Source organism: Cynocephalus volans, chromosome 9 (genome assembly GCF_027409185.1).
Source record: "Cynocephalus volans isolate mCynVol1 chromosome 9, mCynVol1.pri, whole genome shotgun sequence".
NCBI classification, from domain to species: domain Eukaryota; kingdom Metazoa; phylum Chordata; class Mammalia; order Dermoptera; family Cynocephalidae; genus Cynocephalus; species Cynocephalus volans.
In genome coordinates, this window is record NC_084468.1 from 33581613 (window position 1) to 33604113 (window position 22501).

Below are 22501 nucleotides of genomic sequence, written 5' to 3' on the forward strand. Positions count from 1 at the left end.
GGCCAAAGGTTACATAAGATGTAGACATAAGGAGAAATGCAGTGAAGGGTACACACAGCTCTTCGTACTGCTTTTGCAACTCTTATACATCCAAAATTATCTCCAAATTCAAAAAATAATGACTGGGGAGGAGGGATATTACAGGAGGGAAAATCCAAAGAGGAAGTCAGCCAGATGATCATTTGAGACAATTTGAGATTTAAGAAATTAGGCACTATAAAATTAAGCTCAATAAATTATACTACCACGGTTGTATTTTCAGTATACAAGGCACCAACCATTGGATCGTTCAAAACACAGTGTTTAACATTTTTATTTTTAAGTCTGCTTTGGTAGTACAAAAGTCGTAAAAGTACAAACCAGACAGTTAAAAATACATTTGACACTCAAAATGGTGAAAAATTTTCCTTTACAAATTTTTACATCAAGGTGGTAGCCAACTCATTTATGACACCAAGAAGCTGTCCATCATTAGTGTTTTGTACAGTAAGTTTATTGTAGATCCCCAATCCTTCTAAAGAAGGAGGAAAAGCAACAAGACCAGTAAACATCAGTTACTTTGGGAACACTTAAGAATTCTCATCCGATTGTACAATATAAACTGGTAAAAAGCTTATGTGTTGAAAATATTGAATGCTTAATTTTTGGCATGTTTGAAAGCCAGCCAGACAAAAGCTGCTCAAGTATTAGAAAATACTTAAAATGTACTCTTGGTATAAATACAATTTTAAATATTTTTGAGTATTCTCTTGCCTGTCATATTGCTATTTTTAAAAAGTGCCCTGACTTGAATAATTAAAGCTTAAGGATAACTTACATTTTATCCCTCACTATTTTGAGGGTGTAGTATTTTTAAAGCAAAAAAAATTATACTTATTGTTTGTTTTTAAGTAAAACTATTGGCCTAGACCACAAATATGTTATGTACACTAATACACACCATTAAAATTCCCATATTGCTACTTTCTGGACCTCAGTGGAACTTATCTCCACACTGACTTCTTCTGTTCCACTGTGTATATGAATGTATATGCATACGCCACTTATTTGCTGTCAGTAAAAATTCACATGAAATTGAATCTACCATTCATTTGAAATGTTAGATATTTTTAGTTTGATGCCGGAAACAGAATCAAATAACTATATTTACAGTAGATACTATGAAGTATATTATTATGGAAATCATCTTTTGGGAGCTAAATGAGAAATGTGCTTTGGAATAAAAGAAATGCCCAAGGCACACCATCAACACTGACATGAACCCAGGTCTTGGAGATTTCCCTGTAACAGGGCTGCCCTACCCTTCACCCCAGACCTAGCATAAATAATGTACTACTATCATTGCCTCTGGGTTCTTACAGGTGTTTAGCAAAATGTAAAGCTAAAAAACAAACAACAACAAAAGTAGGGTCTGCCAGGCCTACAGGAAAAGTAACCCCAAGGAGTTAAATAATGAGCATCGCGTACAAGAGAGAAAACAGGAAGTACACCAAGAAAAACATGCCAGAGGTAGGTGTGGCCCATCTTGAATGAGAAGTGGGTTCTTTTTTTTTGTTTTAGCCTTGGGTTGTCAAAACAAGAATTTATTTTAGTGACTTTAAACTGTTTTCCCCTTTATTCAGTGAACTAAATAAGAATTGCTTAAGCTCAAGTTAAAACAAAACAACAACAAAAACACTCTCGATATTTTTAGTAAGTGACCAAGGAGTGGCAGAGTGGTAGTGGGAGTTAACACTTAATTCTTGGTCTAGGAATCCAAAGCCTAGCATCTGGTCCCTTCTGACTCCACGGTCACTTGGGGGATTAATTTCTCAGGGCTGGCCTAGATTATTTCCAAGGGCCTTCTGCCACCAAGGATTCATCTTTTATCTTTTATAACAGTTAAACTGTAAGTATGAAGATCTTCTTACAATTAATATCAAAATAAGATAGAAGAGTTGGGGGAACAGAAACAGAAACACACACACACACACACGCCGACTGTACATGAATAGTTTCACTGTACACAGTGGTCATAATGGAAACACTGCAGTGTGTACAACAAGGGCAGGATGGGGGCTGGGAGCGGTGGTGGCCAGGGGATGGCTGGGGAAATAAATATGAACTCTTTCCTTTCCCTGGAAATGTAATACATTTTTCATCAGACTTTCTAAACCAAAACTTGTTTCAAAGCGAACTGAATTCTGTATCCAGCACAGCAACACTATTCCCTTTTAGGTTTTTATCCACATGCCTGCTGACTCCAGGACAGAAATTGTATAAAAAATATATAAAAATATTCCCTAGGCAACTTCATATCTTGAAAGGTTTCAGTCTCTTAGAGCTCTTCAAATAAAGTCACTGCTGTAAGAGAAAACAGAAAAGGGAAAACTTTTATCAAAATTTAAACATCATGTCACATATTAATCTGCCTGAATATTTAAAAACAGAGAAATTTTAATCCAGCCTCACCCTGTCCCACCCCATTCCTTTTCCCATTATACATTTCTTTTAGAACTCGGTCTATAGAAATTTAAGTACCACAATTGCAAAAGGACCCCATTATCTAGGTTTGACAAACCAAAAAGTAATAGAACTTGAGAACCACGGAATACTAAGAATTCAGTGTTTTAACACATGCTTCTAAGGTGACTGGTGGGCATTTTCCATGGTATTCGTGTATCACTTCTCCTGGGGAACATGTTCATTAATTCTCCACCACATGCTGTCAAGTCATGAGCAACAGAGTGGACATCCTCGGTCATAGGAGTCATATGAAATCAGTAAGGTGTCTTTCCAAAGCCACACCAAACAGAATTAACTCTGTAAGGTGTCTTTCCAAAGACGCACCAAATAGAATTAACCTCTGGTTGTCTACTGACCCCCAGAGCAGTTTGGTTAGGATTTTGTTGGGCAAGTAAGAACACAACGATAAAACATTCAATCTTAGATCTCCATGTACACCTTGAGGGTTCTGCATTGTATTTTTAAGTCATTCTAACAACTGGCCGTGTCAATGTTAATATTAAAAATGAAGCCTCCATACTTATAAAATAGATTTATACTTCCCAAAGGGCTTTTGACAAATATCTCATCTAAATGACCACCCTGTACCTTTGTACTTTCTTGTTTTGAAGACTGGGATAACCCAGGACAGGACTAAAAGTCTAGAGCTGCCTGTGCATGTTAAAACATACATACCATCAGGTGAACTACACAAGATTAAGGAACAAAACATTCTCTTACAGGCCAAAATCGTGTATGCCTATAAATGCTAAACAATAGCAGGGATGAAACCAGCTTGCAGAAATACAAAGAAATAGCAGACAAAGTCAATAAAGATGTCTTAAAGGACATATTTTTTACTTATTTTACAGCTCCTCCTTCAAGATATTATCCATTTTATCTTTTTTTGTCATTCTGTTATTCATAATATTCACAGTGGTTATTAAAGAGGAGAGACAGAGAAAGAAAGACAGATAAGGAGGGAGAGAGAGAGAGAGGAAGAGATGTGGGGGAGAGAGAGAGATTGATTTCTCAAATGAGATGGGTTGGATAAAGGACCTTATCAACTTAGCCAAAAAGGAAATGAATATTGTCCCCTAAAATGGCATGAATCAAGCTTTTAGTCATAATGAAATAAGCAATTTCCTGCACTGCATTACCACACTCTAGCACAGCTGAACCACAGATCTGTACTGTGAAGCTGAACAATGTCAAGTTCAAGACTACTTTCAGAAAGGAGTCAACCCACATGAAACGTTCTAGCATAGAAAAAGGTAAAAAGGCCAGAGGTGGAGAAATATAAAAATTAGGTCTGCAAGTAAAAAAAAAAAAGAGAGAGAGAGAATTTTCCCAGAAAAACTTTAAACTAGGCCATTATATAGAAAATAGGTATTCCACCACTTTTACATCTCCTCATGCGCTTCCATAGACCCAGACATTTTTGCATGGAGGAAAATAACAAAGTGAAGGGCGAAGGACATCAGGCCTAGAGTGTCATGGTTCATCGCAGTCACAGTTTTCATTCCCCCCCTAGGAGAACTTCCCATTCAGGATGTTTTGCACAGATTTGACTGACTTTAAGAAGTGGGCATGCAAAGAAGACAGGCTGAGCTAAGAATGAGGGGTCTGGAGCTGGAGGCCTGGATTCAAATCCACACCTCTATTACTAGCTGTTGAACCTCAGCGGTCTCTTCATCATTCTGTTGTAGGGTTGTTGGGGGTTTTACATAAGATGACATATGCACGATGCTTAACATGCAGCTGAACAGCCAACACAACACACTCCCAAAGGTCAGCTATTATGATCATTACCATCACCCAAGTCTCTGCTTTAAACAATCACATTAGCTTTCTTCAACAACTGCCTTCTGCAGCTGATTAAAACTGCACTGTCCGTAATACTTTTGGAAGGGGAAATGAAAAATACAAATTGCTGCTTAAAGTCCACACCACTAATACCAGAAACTAAGCAGAAATAGGAAAGTTGATCTTTTGAAACTCTTGGCAGTTCTGGTCTCTCCTTACAAACACACTCTTATTTATAAGGCAGCACTTCTTAGATGGTTAAGAGAACAGCCTTATAATAACACCAAGGTCACAGGTTCAGTTCCCTACACCAATCAGGCAGCCCAATAAATAAATGAATGAATGAATAAATAAATAAATAAATAAATAAATAAAGGCAGCACTTTACTGGCCCAACGGCTATGAATTTCCAGCTAAATACCTGTCTTACTAGAATGACAATCTAGGTGGAAAGAAGACATCACACACTATGGCTTGTAAGTTTCCAGCTGTGGCCTTATTTCTCTTGATGAAATGAGGTACCTAAAAGTACGAACTGTGTCAGGGTGCATTTTCACGTTGTTAAACCCCTTCTCATTTCATTCTACGGTTGTAAATATATCCATAGGGATAAACAAGCACAGCCTCTGAAACAGCATTTCTTTACCACTGTACACTAATAAAAACGTTAGAAGGGGCCTTCCATACCGTCCTACAGTGACCAGAAGCCATGTGTGAGCCGGCACAGCACTATGTGAGGCTAACAGCAGTGGGCGGACAGACAGGGAGGAATCACCTGCCCACTATCCTCAGTTGCCATCGCCAGGGGACCCCACCATATTTTACAAGCCTGACCTCTCTCTCTTTTGGGGAAATTTGTTGATTACAGTTCTACACAAGTGAGTGCTCAAGCTGGAAGAAAGTAAGTAAAACTTTCTTACATTGAAAACACAACTCAGAAATCCCAACTACTTGTGTAACCACTTCTCATAAAACGAGACTGATGGACAAAAAAAAAAAACCTCACTAGAGATTTATCTAAATCTAAGAGGTCACCTTTCTTTTTTTTTTTTTAAGTTTGTGTCTTACTACATAATCTTTTTTATAAAGATAAAACTATAATTTTATTATTACGATTCCACAGAAGCCGCAATATGTCTCTGATTAGGATATATATATGCCTTCTTAAAAAGAATTCTCTAGAAAAAAAGGATTTGGTCCTTTTAAACATTAGAAACATGAAGGGCTGACCGGTTTGGTCAGTTGGTTAGAGAACCACCTTGTAACACCAAGGTCAAGGGTTCAGATTCCATACTGTCCAGCCACCAAAAAAATAAATAAATAAAAATTAGAAATACGTTTTAAGAAACTAGAAGCCTAAACATATTAATAGATGGGGAACACTAAGACCTCAAAGGGCAGGTTGTTAAGGAAGGAAAAGGCTGTCCAACTAATCATAACAGTAGCTGACATTTGCAGAGTTCTTTCTATATGCCAGGTACTGCGCTATGCTAAGTATACCAGGTTCATTAACTCAATATTCCAGATGACTCCCTGAGTCAATGACAACTCTCATTTTCATAGGAGGAAACAGAGGCTTATAGGTTCAATAACTTGCCAAGGCCATACGATTAATAATGGGAAAGTAGGGATTCTACCCAGGCAGTCGGATCTGGAAGCCCACACAATTACCCCCACCCAACTACCACAGAGACATCCATGCCATCACTGAGATCTTCTGGTACCACCTGTGTGGGGGCAACAGAATGGAAATGTAGGAACTGGAAACACTGGCAGGGCCTCCCCAGGGCAAGTCACTGTAGTTCCGTGAACAGTTAAATGATGCTAAAAACCTATACTCTAAAGGGCGCCCAGTCCCCAGGATGACCAAAAGTGCACCTGTACATTGAATTCTGATCTTATTGAAAGTTACAAGGCTACAGAACCACACGACTGGATTAATAATTTTCTAAAACATTTTCAAATAATATAAATGGAGAAAGGTGTCTATAGAAAGAGAGTTAAGATTATGACAGCAATATTTACATTGAAGTCCTGGAACTACAGGTATGTAATCATTCATTAGTAATCTGTAATGCTTTAAGGCTCAAACTTCTTGGTTAGGGGATTATTTTTTACCAGGCTCTACTGGACATTTTGTGGTTAATGCCCACAAGTTACGGTTGCTGAAAATGTGACACCATGGCCTTTCAAAAGTGCTCCCTGCATAGTTGGCATCTTGGCAGGTGTAGATTAACAGGAACACATCAGAATGTACTTCGTGTTTGTAGTCCTTTAAATCTTGCTCTGATCTAAATTGTGTGTTAAATGTTATAAATTAATATTAATACCTTCCTAATTTAATAACTGCTCCTTGTTAACTTAAAAAGCACAGTAGATTCCTGTTAATCTAGGCTAATCTGTGCAGTTTCTTTAAATCAATGTTTCTCAGAATGATCAGCAGAACCTGCTTTAGAGTTGGCCTAAATATTATTTAAAAACCGCAGATTCCCAGACCTACTAAAGCAGAATCTCTGGGGTTGGAGGCCAGGACTCTGCCTTCTTACAAGGTACCCAGTTGATTCTAATGTGCATATAAAGATTTTAGTTGTTAGGCAAAACCCAGTACTAATGTTTATCAACCAATTAATAACTACAAAAATTAAGTTCACTTCCAAAGGGTAAACCCTGTGAACACAACACTACAAAGTCAGCTAAGGTCAAAAATATATCAAAGAAATGGGGGAGGAAATAAATACAACAGAATTATTTAAAGTCTGAAATATTAATTTACAATCTCAATAACTGAATCTGAGCTGCAAAATTTTTGAACCACAGAATCATTTTTTAACTTATCTCAAAGTAGGTACAAATTGGAATTCAGCTAACCTGCAGAGGTGTCTTTTAATGACCAGAAGAATTATCACATCTATTAAAGAATGACTGAGGGCCAACTATGTATAAGGCACCACCTGAAGGCACAGCAAAAGGTGAGGAGACACAGTCCAAGCCCTCAAGGAGCTTAGCACCTGTAGGGAGGACGTTTAAACAGCTTCGACCTAAGACAAAATGAGATACATGGCATATCATTTCTTAAACAAAACTGGGATATTTTATAACTTGCTTTTCTCATCTAATAATATATAGCATAGTAGATGATTTGGCTCTACAATCTTTGGCATTTGCAGGCCATTAGTAAATGAATAAGGCATAATTCATTTTATTAATCCCTCAGTGATGGATATTTAAAGTTGTTTCCAATTACTTGCTACTATAAACAAAGCTGAAGTGAATAACTTTGAACATTATCTTTGCATTCCTGTATATCTATAAATAGAATCACTTGGTCAAAGAGTACATATTTAAATTTTTGACATTTCCAGATTGCCACCACTAAGGTATACATTAACATAGCCTCCCTGCTTCAGTGTGTGATAACCTCTACCTCCACCTCTTAACCAGGGTGACCTTGTGAACCAGTTTGCCTGGGAGGTCTCAGTTTATATATGTTTACCCATAATAATTATTCAGTATGTTCCTTTTTTTTCTCAGAAGAGTCTCATTTTGGATGTGAGTTAAATGGTCATGCTAGCACTAATGATCTCTGTCAACAGAAAAGCAAAAAGTGATCTCTATTTTTGTTTGTATTTATTTCATTACTAGTAAGGTTAGGCATTTTTCATGTTTACTGACCACTGCCTCTTCCATGAGCTGCTACTTTACAACTCCCATTTTGGGAAGAGCTAAAATTCTAACTTTTAATATTAAATTCTAACTTTTAATATTAATGGTGAGCAACTTCTTATGTATATGGGTCAGTTCAGGAAAAATAAAGATGTTTATAGGTATTTTTTTCATTCAAAATGGAAATCGCTTTTTAAAGTAGCATAGGCAGAAATATTCCTGCAGTATATTCTTGCAAATTATATTACCTTCTATATCAAATAATACCGATGAGTTTTGAATCTTTTGACATTAGATTTGCACCTTACTGGGAAGTCTGAAGGTTGCTCTTGTTCATATATTTACCAACAATGGCTTTCCCAAGTGACAATAACTGTGAACATCTGTGATTTACCAGCCCTTAGGATGGTGTGATTCAAAGCACTTTATTCCAAGTAAAATGTAACTGACATCAAAAGTTATTCTGTACCTGGAAAAACAAAGATTCAACTGGGAATTATTTAAATACAATTCAGCAGTTCCCTGAATTAGTCTCTGATGTAATGTCTACACTAAGCTACAGGCAGAATAACTTATTACTCTGAATAGTACCACCTCTTTCTAATAAGGAAAATCAAACAAGTTAGATATTGCCTCTCCACTGGCTTGTGAGCTAGAGTTGGGCTAACTGGCCTTCAGTAAGCCTCTACCTGAGTACAACAAACAATACTACTACGATCTTATAGGTTATTTATATTTTGGCCTCTCTGAGCCTCAAGAGAATGAAGAAATATCAAAAACATGAATTTTTAACTCTTTTGTTTGCAAAATATTTAAATTAGGCTTGCCTGATCTAAAATAGTAATTAACAACATCTAATATTCACCCATTTTGCACTTTAGTGCCAAGGAACAACATCCCTATAAAGCATGTGGTATTTTTATTACCCCCACTTAACTGATGGAGAAGATGAGGCATCAGAGGGTAAGTAATTTGTCCAAGACTACACAGCTAAAAAGACCGGATCTTGAGCACAAGAAATCTGATTGCTGAAGCTATACTGTGGAGTCACTATAAAGCAGCCTAATTCCTGTTACTTAGAGAAAATAGGCACAATTTTTTACTTAAGCTATTTAATGTTAGTAGAGCTCAAAGTCTCAAGGTACAAATAAAGGAAAACTAAAATCCTGAAAATTAATTCCATTTTCTTTCCAATTGGAGACAAAAATGTCTCTGGAAGCATTTCATATTCAGCTTCCCTTGAACCCCTGTGAGGTCCTTGGAAGTCTCCATAAGCCTCCAACGCTGCCAAATTTCTGTGGTGAAAATGGTAGATGTTGCAGCCCCTCTTCTGTAAGTCTTGTCGAAGGGCTAAAGGGGCAGAACAGATACGCTCTCTGTGGGTTCTATGAGTCAACTTCCAATCAACAGAGAAAGATATATACTAGGAGGAGAAGGCTTGCTTGGGTGGCCATTCAGAGCCAAGGGAAACAAAACCCTCATCTCCCATGTCTAAATTCTGGGAATACTGATTAATAGGTTTCAGTATCTTCCATGCACAGACAAAGCTACAGAAGAATAACTCAGAACAAACATCAGAGTTGATGTTTTAAAGTAAGTTTTAAGTCCGCCCAAAACTCCCGGATTACTGCCATAAACATATTAGTTATTCCCAAGAACAAAGGACAAATAAGGCATATGACTTTTAAGATGTATCCAGCATTTTCACTCCTCATGGCTCAGTCAACATGGGAGAGTAAAAACTGGCTCCTCCTCAGTCTTCTGCAGATAGAGTAAAAACTCAAGTCAGGGGACCACGAACCGAAAAGTCATCTACTTCAATAAAAAGTAAGGTGCTGGGAAGTATCTATGCTCTCAATTGTGGAAGAGCAAAAGGAGGGACTTTATATACACAGACATGTTTTAGAAACATGTAAATGCATACCATAACCCTGAAAGGATATGGAGGATACTGATTTCTATGGTCCCTCTTGGGAAGGGGACTAGGAGATATGTGGGGGGCAAGGAGTATAAACGGGATGGACACTTATTTTGTTTTTAAGACTCCTTTTCCATCCTGCAGGCTTTTATGCTGTTTGAATATTTTAACTTAATATTTAAATTAAAATTAATTCATTTAATGTTAGTTTCCTGATGACTAATAATGCTGAGCACTTTTGGTTGAATGGCATATTGGCCATTTCTACATTTTCTTTTGTACAGTGTCTGTTCAATTCTTTGCCCATATTTTTACTGGGCTTTCTTATTGTTGATTTGGAACAGTTAGAAAAAGAAAGCAATTCAGAGGATGCAAATTAAGCAGCGCAGCTTCAGGAAAGGCCCCCTAGCAGTCCCTGTCGCGGAGCTCAAAGGAAGGAGAAAGCTGGCCTTTCCTCCCTGTCATAGGAGGAAGTGAAGGCAGCAAAGGTCAAGAAAGCCAACTTGTGATTGAACTCAGATGCTCAGGATGGAGTGCGAGCCAACATCATGGTAAAGAGAAGAATCTTATCCCAAAGCAGGGCACTAGCAGAGCAGTCATGGTTAAGCACAGAAACTTCTCGGTCCACGCTACATTTTTCCTTATCCCATCCTCTGATCTTTATAACTAAAAGAATTCAAGACAGCAAAACTTTCAATCACCTTGTTACTAATTTTGATTTTACGTCCTCCTGTAAGAAGGAATTAGTTATTTCCAAGGCCTCCTTAACACTAACAAGAAAATGGCCCAAATTCCTACAGGACTTGCAAAATACTATCTATTTCTAAGATGCCCTGAAAGTCCAAAGCTGTAATTTTCTTCAAAAGTAAAAAAGGAATTCACAGAACCAGAAAGTTAAAGCTTGAGAAATGGCCTAATAAATACCTGAGATCGGGTTCCAGTCAAGATGGTGAAACAGACTGTCCCCAGCATCACTCTCTCCCACAAATCAACCAATTTACAAATAGAAAAATGTAACATCAGCCAAGCTGGGGCCACTGGAGCTCAGAGGAAGAGGAGGAGAAACCTACAGAGTTCGTGAAGGTGGGAGAAACCACGATGAGAGAAAGAAAAAACTGCTCGGAGCATTTTGGGCTGCGGCTGCTTTAAGCCTTGAGCTGCACACGGAGCAGGAGCCAGCAGAAGCTACAACTGTGCCCTTCAGATGGAGTTGCTCGAAGGAAGCAGGGGAGAAGAGAAGAGGGCCTTGGTGGCCCCCAGGACAGCAAGGCCACTAATAGGGTTCCTGTGGACCCATGCAGGAGTGAGGAGCCAGAACAGCTGAAAAAGGGTAGCCATAAAGAGGCCAGTGAGTCATCACAAGGAACCAGTACAGGGCCCATCCCATGGGAAGTCTTTGGAGCATGGGCAGTAGGGGGGACAGGCCCATCAGGAGAACACTGGGACACAGCAAGGACAGCTGATCCACCCCCCAATCAGCGCACAACCACTCAGAGGAGACTGGTTGGGAATGCAGAATTGCATGGGGTGCAATTTGATGGAAAAACTCAGGCCCAGATCAGAGTTTCTACACAATCCGGGTGCACTGAGTCTCTGGAGAGCTGGAAGTACCTATGAGATCAAACATTAAACCCCTGAGCTGTACAGAAAGCCCTCCCTAGGAAAACAGCAGCAAAGCAGTAATTTAGCTCACCAACACAGCTCAAATACTAGTTCCCATAGGAAGTTCCCCTGTGTTAGAAGTAAACAAAGGACAAAAAATTAGTTCCTGCCCAGGCACACCACCAGCACCTTGGGGACCGCCAAGGGACATGAGGCATGGACCCAGGGACAGGACCTCCACCCACAACCACTCACACTGCCAGCACCTCGAGGCCTGCCCAGGAACCTGAGGTCTAGAGCCGAAGACCGGACCCTCCACCCACAACCAGGCACACTGTGCCAGTGCCTCAGGGCCCACCCAGGGAACCAAGGTATGGAGAAGGGGATTGAACCCCCCCCCCACAACCAGGCACACCACACCAGCACCTCGGGGCCCACCCAGGGACCCAAGGTATGGAGCTGGGGACCAGACATTCCCCACAACCAGGGAAACCACCAGCAACAAGGAGCATGCCAAAAACATCACCTCCATGTGGGTGGCCCATCACAGCCACCACAATAACTATGGCTGCCACGAAAGAGGCTAGATGGCACAACCACAACACAGATGGTCTACCAGCCACTGGAGTGCACTAACACAAGGAGAGTCACCAGCAGAGACCAAAGAAAAGAAGAGGATGTCTCTCTCCACAAAGCCCATTTCAGAGTGACAGAAGCATCTGCTCTATGATAATATTCGGGGACCTGATCACACCTCTCAGCACTGGACAGATCATGTAGACAACAAATCAACAGAGTAACCATTATTCTTTCAGAAGGAGAGAAGAAATCTAGGGTAATTAGAGGGGGGAGGGGGAGGGAGAGAGATTGGTCAAGGAGCGTAAAGAATAATTGCTATTTGTAACCATATATATGCTAGCAATATTGATTTGATCAAAATATCTCAATGTTGAACCCCCAAAGTAGCCATATATATGCTAGCAATATTGACTTGATCAAAATATCTCCATGTTGAACCCCCAAAATATGTATAATCAATTTTGATTCAATAAAAATTAAAATAAATAAATAAAAACCTGAGATCACTGAGAACAGCATAGAAATTATTGATAGTAGTGAGCATTTAGTAGATACTAACTCCATGCCAAGGACTGGTTTAAGAACTACACATATATCACATCATTTAAGTCCAGCAACAACCCCATTTTAAAGACAAAGAAACTATGGCTTGAAAGAGTTAAGTAACTTGCCCAAAACCATTGGTAGTTAAGTGTCACAGTTAAAATTAAATCTAAACAGCTCAAAACACAGCTGTTAATCACTAAAATAAAAATTAATACTAGTTTCAAAAATAAAACAATTTAAAATAGAAAAAGATGTCTACATAAAAAAAAGTATTAACTGTAAAACTACTAGAAGAAAACATTGGGGAAAAGCTACCTGACATTGGTCTGGGCAATGATCTTTTGGATATGAACCCAAAAGCATAGGCAACAAAAGCAAAAATAGACAAATGGGATTACATCAAACTAAAAAGTTTCTGCACAGCAAAGGAAACAATCAACAGAATGAACAGACAATTTATGGGAATGGGAGAAAATATTTTCAAAGCATACATTTCTTAAGGGAATAATATCCAAAATATATAAGGAACTCAAACAACTCAACAGCAAGAAAACAACCCAATTAAAAAATGGGCCAAAGAGGGGAGGAGGATGTTGGGGAAATGGTCAAAGGACACATTTCACTTAGACAGGAGGAATAAGTTCAAAAGTTCTATTTACAACATGGTGACTACAGTTAATAACAATGTATCATATTCTTGAAAATTGCTGAGGGTAGATTTTAAGTGTTCTCACTACAAAAAAAAATGATAAGTATGTGAGGTAATGCATATGTTAATTAGCTCGATTTAGCCATTCCACAGTGTACACATATTTCAAAACATCATGTTATACACAATATATACCACTTTTGTCAATTTAAAAATTAGTTAAAAATAAATTTTTTAAAAATATTGCTCTGTAAACTTACCAAATCAGTGTTTTCAAGAAGATACTATCATAAAATGGAAAAAGGGGTACGTATTTCAGAAACATGCAGTATAGAGGAATGCTTACGACAGTATCATTTTTAAAAAGCAAAAGACCAGTGACAATGAAGACAAGGCACTGGCATTTGGAGCTTGAAAGCAATTCGATTTATTTAACTATGAAGAACAAAAGCTTATTCTTCTAAGAAGAAATAAAAACACATTTTCTGTAGAAAAAGAAACCATTTTAACTGCATTGCCAAAATAAATCAGGCACAGGGCAAATTAGATCTAGCTACAAAAAAGAACTCAGGCCAAAGAAGCAGAGTGAGAAAAATAAGAGGTGAGGAGATGCCAGCCAGCAGATTTTGCTTTTTAAAGAGAGAAGGAAACACAGGGAGAAAGGAATCTTCTATGTGGAATAAGTTTAGTTTCTAGTAACTACCACCTAAAAAAGAAGAAAGAAAGAAAAAAGAAACCTAACCAATGAGTGGATATGTAAATATAGCTGAATATTTGCATCTATTCTACAGTAAAACAAAGCATTTCAGAAAAATAGTTTGTCTAAAAATCCAAATTTGAACAAAAACATCTTTCAGGAAAAAATCGAATTCTAAAGATTGTACATCTTTATGTGACTGTTTAAAAGATACATAACACTCCTTTCCTACGACACATTAGCTACAGTCTAGGGCAAATCTGATTCAGTCCAGAACCAGAGACCTTAGCCCAGAAGGAAAAATTTCAGGATTTCTCTAGTTGGAAAATCAAGTCATGTTAAATACCCCAAACATACTCTTTGGATAAGAAATAAGAAAACCAGCAAGAAAGTTTAATGAATAAATAAAGTTTTTTAAAATGCCAATGAATATTTCCTTCCCACCTTTTTCAGAGCCCACACTCTGTTGGAGTAATAACATGTGGTCACCCAGCAGGTCCCAACCTGACCAGGACCCAATTGAATCAAGTCTGTGATACCCGAAGCCAGGTTGGCTGGGTTTGACTCTAAACTCCATCATACTCTTGCTAACTCAAACAAGTAGCTTAAACTCAGTCTTTAAGACCTTCACCTGCAAAATGCTGTACTAACTAGCACCTACAAGCACCTGCCTATTGCTGTCGTGAGGATTAAATAAGGTAATACATGAAATGTACCTTTTAAACCATGCCAGATACAGAGTATCCAAAAAGCTGTAGGTATCATAATTAATTAACTCCATGGGTCATGGGCATACATCATAATATTATTCTACTTTGAAAACGTCCATAATAAAAATTTTTATTTTTAATTTCAAAATTAATTACAGCTGGTTGGAGGCTCAGAAAACACATTGCCTTTTTGAGGCTACTTGTGTGCTTTTTGATGATTTGGATGGAACAACACACTATGACTACCCTCCTCTGAGAGCCAACTATATTCCAGATACTCTCTTGGCACCTGCCTCAAATCAATGAATTTATTATCCTTATTTCACATTCTAGAAAATCAGGGATAGGGGCACATAAGTATAATTTCCAAATGGTGAAGCTCAGAACCACGTCTACTGATCAAATCCAATCCTCTTTTACATAATCCTGCCGGATGACTTTGCTTTGCAGAGAATATCAAATTGTAAACCAGTTAAATGTGGTCAAGACTTCAGATGATTGGATCAAATTCCTACAGTCAGATAGTCCTATAGACAAAACTGGGCCAAGAAAACCAGCTGAGCAATCCTAATTCTTTGAACCTTTCCAAATCTAGAGTCTGGTCTCTGGGCAGTAGCAGCCAAAATTAGAGCCATGGCACATTAGCAAGCTCTAATCAGGGCTGAGTCTGACAAAAGGATCACCTTGCGCATCTTCTTACGCATCTGCTCCGTTTCTCAACACACTGCCCAGCTGATGACTCATATGCAGACGGTCATTATGATCATATTTTCTGTGCAACTAAACAGGCTAAGCCTTCCTTACCTTAGACCTGAATAGCCAGATGCTTCTCTTCCCAGACAGGCAAGTCCTCACTGACATTAATCAGAATCCTTCTCTAATCGACCAAGGTCACTCAACATTCTGATTCTAAGGTACCATCTTCTTGTTCAATACACCTCCCTGCGATGATGGAAATGTTCTGTGTCTGCACTGTCCAATACGGTAGACCCTAGACTTTTGTGGCTACTGAACACTTGGAATGCGACTAGTTTAGCTGCAGAACTAAATTTTTAATTTTAATTAATTTAAATTTAAATAGCCACAGGTGACTAGTGGCTACCATATTGGACCACAAAGTTCTAGATCATTGGTGGAAATGTCCCCATTCATGGGTCTAGTGCTACCCCTTTGTGAGCACCTTGGATGATAGAAGGGTGGTTGTGATTGATCTTGTAGTCAGAGAACTAGGTTCAAATCTCAGCTCCTCCTTCTAGGGGGACCTTCAACATGGAACTTACCCTTTCCATTCATCAGTTTCCTCATCTGTAAAACGGGGATGACAGGGTCAACCCCATTAAGAGATGTTTATAACAATGACATGTGAGATACATATCAATACAATGCCTAGAAGTCTAGAAAATTGGATTAGCATTAGCTGTGATTACTATTGTCTTCGTCATCCTCTTCCTTTTCCTAAATTCCTCAGCTTCCCTTACTCAAGGTCACCAGTAACTGGCTGAGAAGCCAAAGACAGACTTTTCTGTACTATTTCTTCTCTTTAAAGAAAGCCCATATTTGACTACAAAACTTGGGAAAAGAGGCCAGATCTCCCCAAAGGCGAGACCACAAGAACCAATACTAGAAAGCTATCAGAACCCCTATGTCTTAGAGAATTCAGGAGCATGACTCTTCCAGCTTACTTCCAGAACATCTCCAACCCTCTGAGTCTGACAGATAATAAGAGAAGCTTCACCCAAAAAGTCACTTCTCTCCTCCCCAACCAAATGTGAATTAACTCATAATAATCAGCAGCACTGTCTGAGCATTTTCTACATGCCAGGCCCTGGGCTTCAGTTACACATGACGCCTTGGGGCAGGCAGCGTCATTCTCTGTTCCCGTGAGGCATAAAAAGCTGAAGTACCTCGCCCGGGCCCTAGTGTCAGTGAGTGGCAAACTGGGATTTGAACCAGGCAGTCTAACTCCAGGGCTAGGGCTCAGCTTTGCTACTTCCCTGCAGATTCAGTGACCCTGCCTGACCACCTCCTACTCCTTCGTACGTGTAAACTCTTCTGCCGCTGATGGTCCCATTGGAGCTTTTAGAGCATGATCACTCCCAAGTCCTCACACCTGCCCTTTTATGTATAATAAGAAACATAAAAAGGATAAATGCTACTCAAGAAAGAACAGAAAGAAAAAAGTAAGATGAAAGCTAAGCCAATATTGAGTTTTGGGGTTTTTTTCTTAAAGCAGTATCTTCCAAAATTGAGCTTGCCAAACCCAGAAGCAGTCGCTTTTGCTTATGCTTCAAAAGAGCTAATGGAGAGAGTAATATTCCTACTAAGGGTATTTCAGAACTGTGACACATCAAAGAAAACTAGTTTCCAACTCAAAGGGAAAAGCATTGGTTGGTTTGCTCCAGCCTTTTTCAAATCAGTTTACCTAGAAATGATGACACATTATGTTATTTGGCCTGCATGGTTTTTTAAAGAAAATTTAATAAGCTGCCAACATTTAAAAACCTGTGGTGATTTCACCTTTTTTTGGGTAAGGAGATGTAGCAACATTAGGCATTTTCCACCTTGTGGTAATGCAAGCCCTATAGATGGGCGATGTGATTTCTAGTTTGCCACAATCCTCACCACTCCACATTGCCTCATACATAATCCTCTATCCTCATTTTCATGCAGGCAAAGCTGCTGGAGTCACCAAATTTGTGTCCTCTTTACAAAAAGCTCTGGACAAACAAGTAATCATGCTCAGTTCCCCTCAGTCTTGGCAGTTCCAGGAAAGCTTTCCCAGTTCCCTGCCAAGTGTCATTCCTGGGCTGCCACAGACCCTGAGGAGGTCCCCAGTACCTTCTTCCCACCAGGCATCACCCCACCCACAATCTCACCAAAACTACAGCTCACCTGCTACTCTGTGTCACTTCGTTCTCTCTTCACAGGTGTCACAGGCACCTCCCCATTGACGCTTTCGGTCCCACTAACAGACATCAAACTCCTCCGCTCCTTCTGGTTTGATTTGTGTTCCACTTTTGTAACTCTAAACCTGAGGGGGAAAGAGAAGATCTGATGAGTTTTGCTTTCCCAGGAAAGAATTATGAGTAAATCAAAAACCATCCATCTAGAGGATCCCAAACAAACTCAGCCAAAAGGGAGGATAGCAGTGAAGAACGTACTCACTAGGAGGAACATTTCTCCCCAGCAAATCTCCCTGTCCCCTGCCAAACTCTCCAGCTGATTTTCACTTAACCACATCACAGACTAGGCTGGATATTTCATAGACCATGCCAAATGCATTAAAAAACACAGCCACTCAAATATCAAACAGCCTCAGAGTTGTTTCTAACAATCACATGGGCTTTAACATCAGGTTTTTTAACCACAGAAAGCAAGATAAAAAAGTACGAATGGTTTACAAATTAGACTCACACAACCAAAATGTTCACTAGATAAGTTCCTTACAAAAATAGACACCTGTCCGATGGTCCTATCTCAACACCTGCACACACTTGCCCACACATGCACACAAGACACAGCCCAAAGAGCCCCAACAAAGCATTCTATCAGTATTAGTTGGTGGCAGGATTGGGGTCTTGGTTTGTCTGTTTTTTAAAGACAAATTTAGGCTAATATCCAATAAGGATTAAGGAAAAAATTAAGTAAGTTAAGGAAGAGATTTCCATTAAGAATTAAGAGTGAAATTAGGGCCGGCCCCGTGGCTCACTCAGGAGAGTGCAGCGCCCCTATATAGCGATGGCCGGTGCGCTCACTCGCTGAGCGTGGTGCAGACCACACCAAGCCGGGGGCTGCAATCCCCTCACTGGTCAAAAAAAAAAAAAAAAAAAAGAGTGAAATTAAAGAAATCTACTCAATCTGATTGTTTTCCTAATACATCACTATCAAATCCCTAGAGTCTTTCATAATGGCTTCTTTCTAGTTCTGGACTTAATTTCCCTTAAAGCCATCTAAAATAAATTCTCCTGCTTTGTACAGAATGAGATCATCAACCCAGAGGAGGAGGAAGACTCTGAGGGAGTAAAAGAAAGAGCATGCAAAGGTTATAAACACCAATCTATTCTATCCAACTATAAGACTCTCTTAAGAAACACACACTGAAAAATAGCCTGTAATAATTAAATGCTCACGGTATCCAATGTCCAAGAAAGAGAGTTGGATTTGGGGCATCTAAAAAAAGCCATGTTGAATCTGAGTTGAAAATTTCAGCGGATTTTTTTAAAAGCAAACAAATATGCTTTGTCTAAACAAGCTACAAGTTCTCATTACATGCGCATTCATAAATTCCCATGACTCTGCTTCTTAATAAAACAGTATGGTCATGAGTAGTACTGTTTTGCTGTTAGTAGCAAACAGCCTTGCAGTCTTCTCCTTGCTTGTGAAACACATGATGAAACTCTACTGAACTAAAATGATAATAACAACAGCCAACATTTCTTGAATGCGTAAGTGCCCAAAACTGGTCTAAGAACTTTATGTGAGTCACCTCATTTAGTCTTCACAGCAACCCTATGAGGTGGGTGTGATTGTCATCCTCACTTTACAAAGGAGGAAACTGAGCCACAGAGCAAAGTAACAGTCTGTAAGTAGTGGTGCCAGGACCTGAATGAGGTAGATACAGTGAGCTGAGGACACTCTTCCCAGAGGCTTGTCATGTATGTAGTACTGTCAGCTTTGGCTAGCTCTTACCCAGTCTGACTCTGTCATGTGTGCTCTTAACCACTACTCTCCACACCCTTTCCAAAGGCAGCATTAGCAATGCAGTTCCTGCGTGACACTCATAATGCAGAGAGCAGAAACTGCAAAAGCATTCCACCACAAAAATGCTTTCTGTGAAGTCAGATTGACTCATCTCCTGAACTGCAAGATCTCCGTATCACATATGGGTCACGAGTGAAAGGAACGTTAGGACTGAGAAACCCAGGACACAGAGCAAGTGAACTGAAAGATAGCAGCCCCAGCAATTCACAAGGGTCTTCCAAGGCAGAGAGACTGGAGAGCAGTGGATCAGATCCATCTCCTCTTCTTCCTGGCACGTAGTTCGATGATGTTGCCCAGCTCCCTGCTAGTTAGGTATGGCCAAGGGATTGAGTTCTGGCCAGTGGAATGAGAGCCAAAATGATATGGGCCACTTCCAGGCCCATCTCATTAAATATCCCTCATGAACAATTCTCCATGGATGTTCTTCTGCTCACAAACCTGGCAAAGCCACAGATGGAAGGGGTCTGGGAATCTAGAAAACCACTTGAAAGCCACCTTCTCAGGTCTCCATCACCTGCTTTGCATTTCCACAAGTCAAACTTCTATATATAAACTTCTATTCATATATAGTTGAGATTCTGGGCTTCATCTGTTAGAGTGAGTAATTAATTATGACCTTAATACATCTCTCATTTGATCTAGCAAAAGCTGCCTCTTAGGATTCTTTGGTTGCTGGAAAAATCCAGGATTCAGACCAGAAAACATCTCAAAATCCCAGAGATATGACCAGCCAGGCTTAGGAGAACACAGTCTACCTTTAATGGGTGAGTACAAATCCACACACATAGCAACCATGTCACATACAAACCAAAATCATCAGAAGGGATCTCACCTGCCAACAGAGAGAACGGTGACCTCTCCTTGGCGTCTTGGCCGGCCCTCTTTGGACTTGGTACTGGGTTTTATGAAGTGCCATCGCTTGTGCCTACACCGATGACACACATCCCTCTCGACAACACCTCCCACTGTGTGCAGATGGTGGCCACAGATGTGTTTCCCTGGGGTGCCTCCAGGTGACAAAGGCCCAGGACTCACTGGCGGGCTCCCAGGAGTGCTGGGGGTCACAGGGCTAAGGTAGGGAGGAAAAAGAAAAAGAAAAGGTAGAACTGGTTACTTAAAAAATATACCAGCTAAGACAATCTCTCTCCTTGTGATGTAAGAGGCAGGTTTAAATGGGGGGGAAAAAAAGCATCTTCCAATTGTACAAATGGACTTTGTAAATTGATCTTAGGCAAGAGGTACTCAGCTCTCATGACCATACAATGACAGTTCATTTTAAACAATAATAGTGTGACTTATCACTTCTAGAATGGAACTAATTGGAAATAAACTACTGCTTCTAATGATACACTGTTTGACTTTAAAGCATTAGGTTTCTTTCTAAAACACTGATCTCCCTCCTCATGCGATCATACTAATTTCTCATCCATAGCCAAGTGTCTGCCTGGAACTCTAAACAAATAGGTGGCCTAAGCATATGCATATGTGTCCAGAGGAAAGAAAAACTTAAATTTCAATCAAATTATCACATGACTTAAGACAGTCAGAATGTGATCCAATCTGGCTATTGCACCAAAGAAAGATAGCGTTTAGGTCAAGATATCAAAAGTGATGCTCAAAACAGATGTGGACGGTGTTGATCATAGTAATAATAAAAACAGCTAACCTTAGTATTCTACGCATTTTATATATGTTAATTCAATTAATCTTCATAAAGCCCTATGACCTAGGTATTATTAATTTCCTCATTTTCAAAATGAGGATGTTGAGGTGCAGAGAAGTTAAGTAACAACTTGCCTAAGGTCACACAGCAAATAAGTGATGGATCTGAGATGGAAACCTAGAAAGTCTAATTCCAGAAACCACACCTTTAACCACCATACTATACATAATAATTCAGAAACAGTGGAGACCACTTTAATAATCTGAAAGAAATTTGGCTAAACCATCCAAAATATAAAAAGCAGAAGTATGTAGGCCACGATGCTGGCTGTTTTCAAAAGGCATATGTCAAGGCTCTGACCCATTATAAAAGTTGGAATTAAAACAGGACAGGGCCAGACTGACCAGAAATCAGCCCTCTGGCTCACATGTGTATAGGTGGGGCAGTAAGTCACAGAGCTTGACACCTGACATCCTGGCAAGAGCCCCGAAGGCACACGGAAGGATTGTGATGGCAGAAACGAGCCTTTGTACTGTCGAAAACAGCCCATGGTTGAGGAGATAATCTCACACATTACACACAGCCCAAAGTTTTCTGGTGCTCTCTAGGGACGTCATTTAAATTGTTAAAATAAAAGCACACAGCAGTACCTTCCTGGGGTAAAATAGTAGTGTTAAATTAACACTACACGTTAGAAGGCTAAATTCAAGAGTTTAACGACATTCATTCAACGAACATTATCAAGTACCAGCTGTGTACAAAACCCAGTGACAGGCACTACAGTATGCCCACAGATGACTGAGACGAAGATGTCCTCCCAGCGGATGTCTGTGGTCAGGGCTGGAATGCTGGAGAAATCACAGCTCTGTATATCTCTAAGAGCTACATCAGCAGAGCTTTCTAAACTCAACTTCCTGCACTTTGCACTACCTCTCCAAAATGCACAGCAAACACGGTCAGTGTGGCAAACTTATCTAAGATGTGCTGGGTGCACAGCTCACATAGGATGCAGAAAAAGATCCTTCTTCCTTGCCATGTATTCTGTCCCAATTTCCTTTCCTGGCCCTTCTTGCACACAGCACATTCTCTGGACACCCCAGACCAAACCTTTCCTAGGGGCGTCCCACACTTTTGTGCTCCAGTGCCTTTTCTCCTGGATTTTCTTCTGCCTGCCACCCGCCCCTGCCTCTTGCCTCCACTTCTTCCACAGCTGGTTCAGATGGCACCTCTTCCGTGAACATCCCTGACCTCCCGCTGGCCTCCCAGAGCCCCCAGAGCCTCTCGTACACAAGTCTCCACTCCCCACTAGACTGATTCCTCCACGGCAAGGACCTGTGAATGCCCAGCTCTGGCACAGTACCCAACACACAGGTGGCATTCTATAAATGCTCCTCGTTGGACAAATCAAAAATTATATAGAAAT

The 22501-nt window shown here is 39.9% G+C and overlaps 1 protein-coding gene across 2 annotated transcripts in view; it reads right to left on the reverse strand.

The window, feature by feature from the left end:
• Nucleotides 1–285: 285 nt before the first annotated feature.
• Nucleotides 286–22501, reverse strand: part of RELL1 (RELT like 1) — a 62630-nt gene continuing 40414 nt past the window's right edge. Inside the window, exons 5-7 of one of the 2 annotated variants that reach the window (XM_063108052.1) lie at nt 20248–20484; nt 17547–17685; nt 286–2340 (exon numbers count right to left, since the gene is read on the reverse strand). In XM_063108052.1, coding sequence (XP_062964122.1) covers nt 17550–17685; nt 20248–20484 — 373 coding nt within the window. In that variant the 3' untranslated portion in view covers nt 286–2340; nt 17547–17549. Of the gene's footprint in view, nt 2344–17546; nt 17686–20247; nt 20485–22501 lie in introns of both variants that reach the window. The other variant, XM_063108051.1, reaches the window with a different exon arrangement.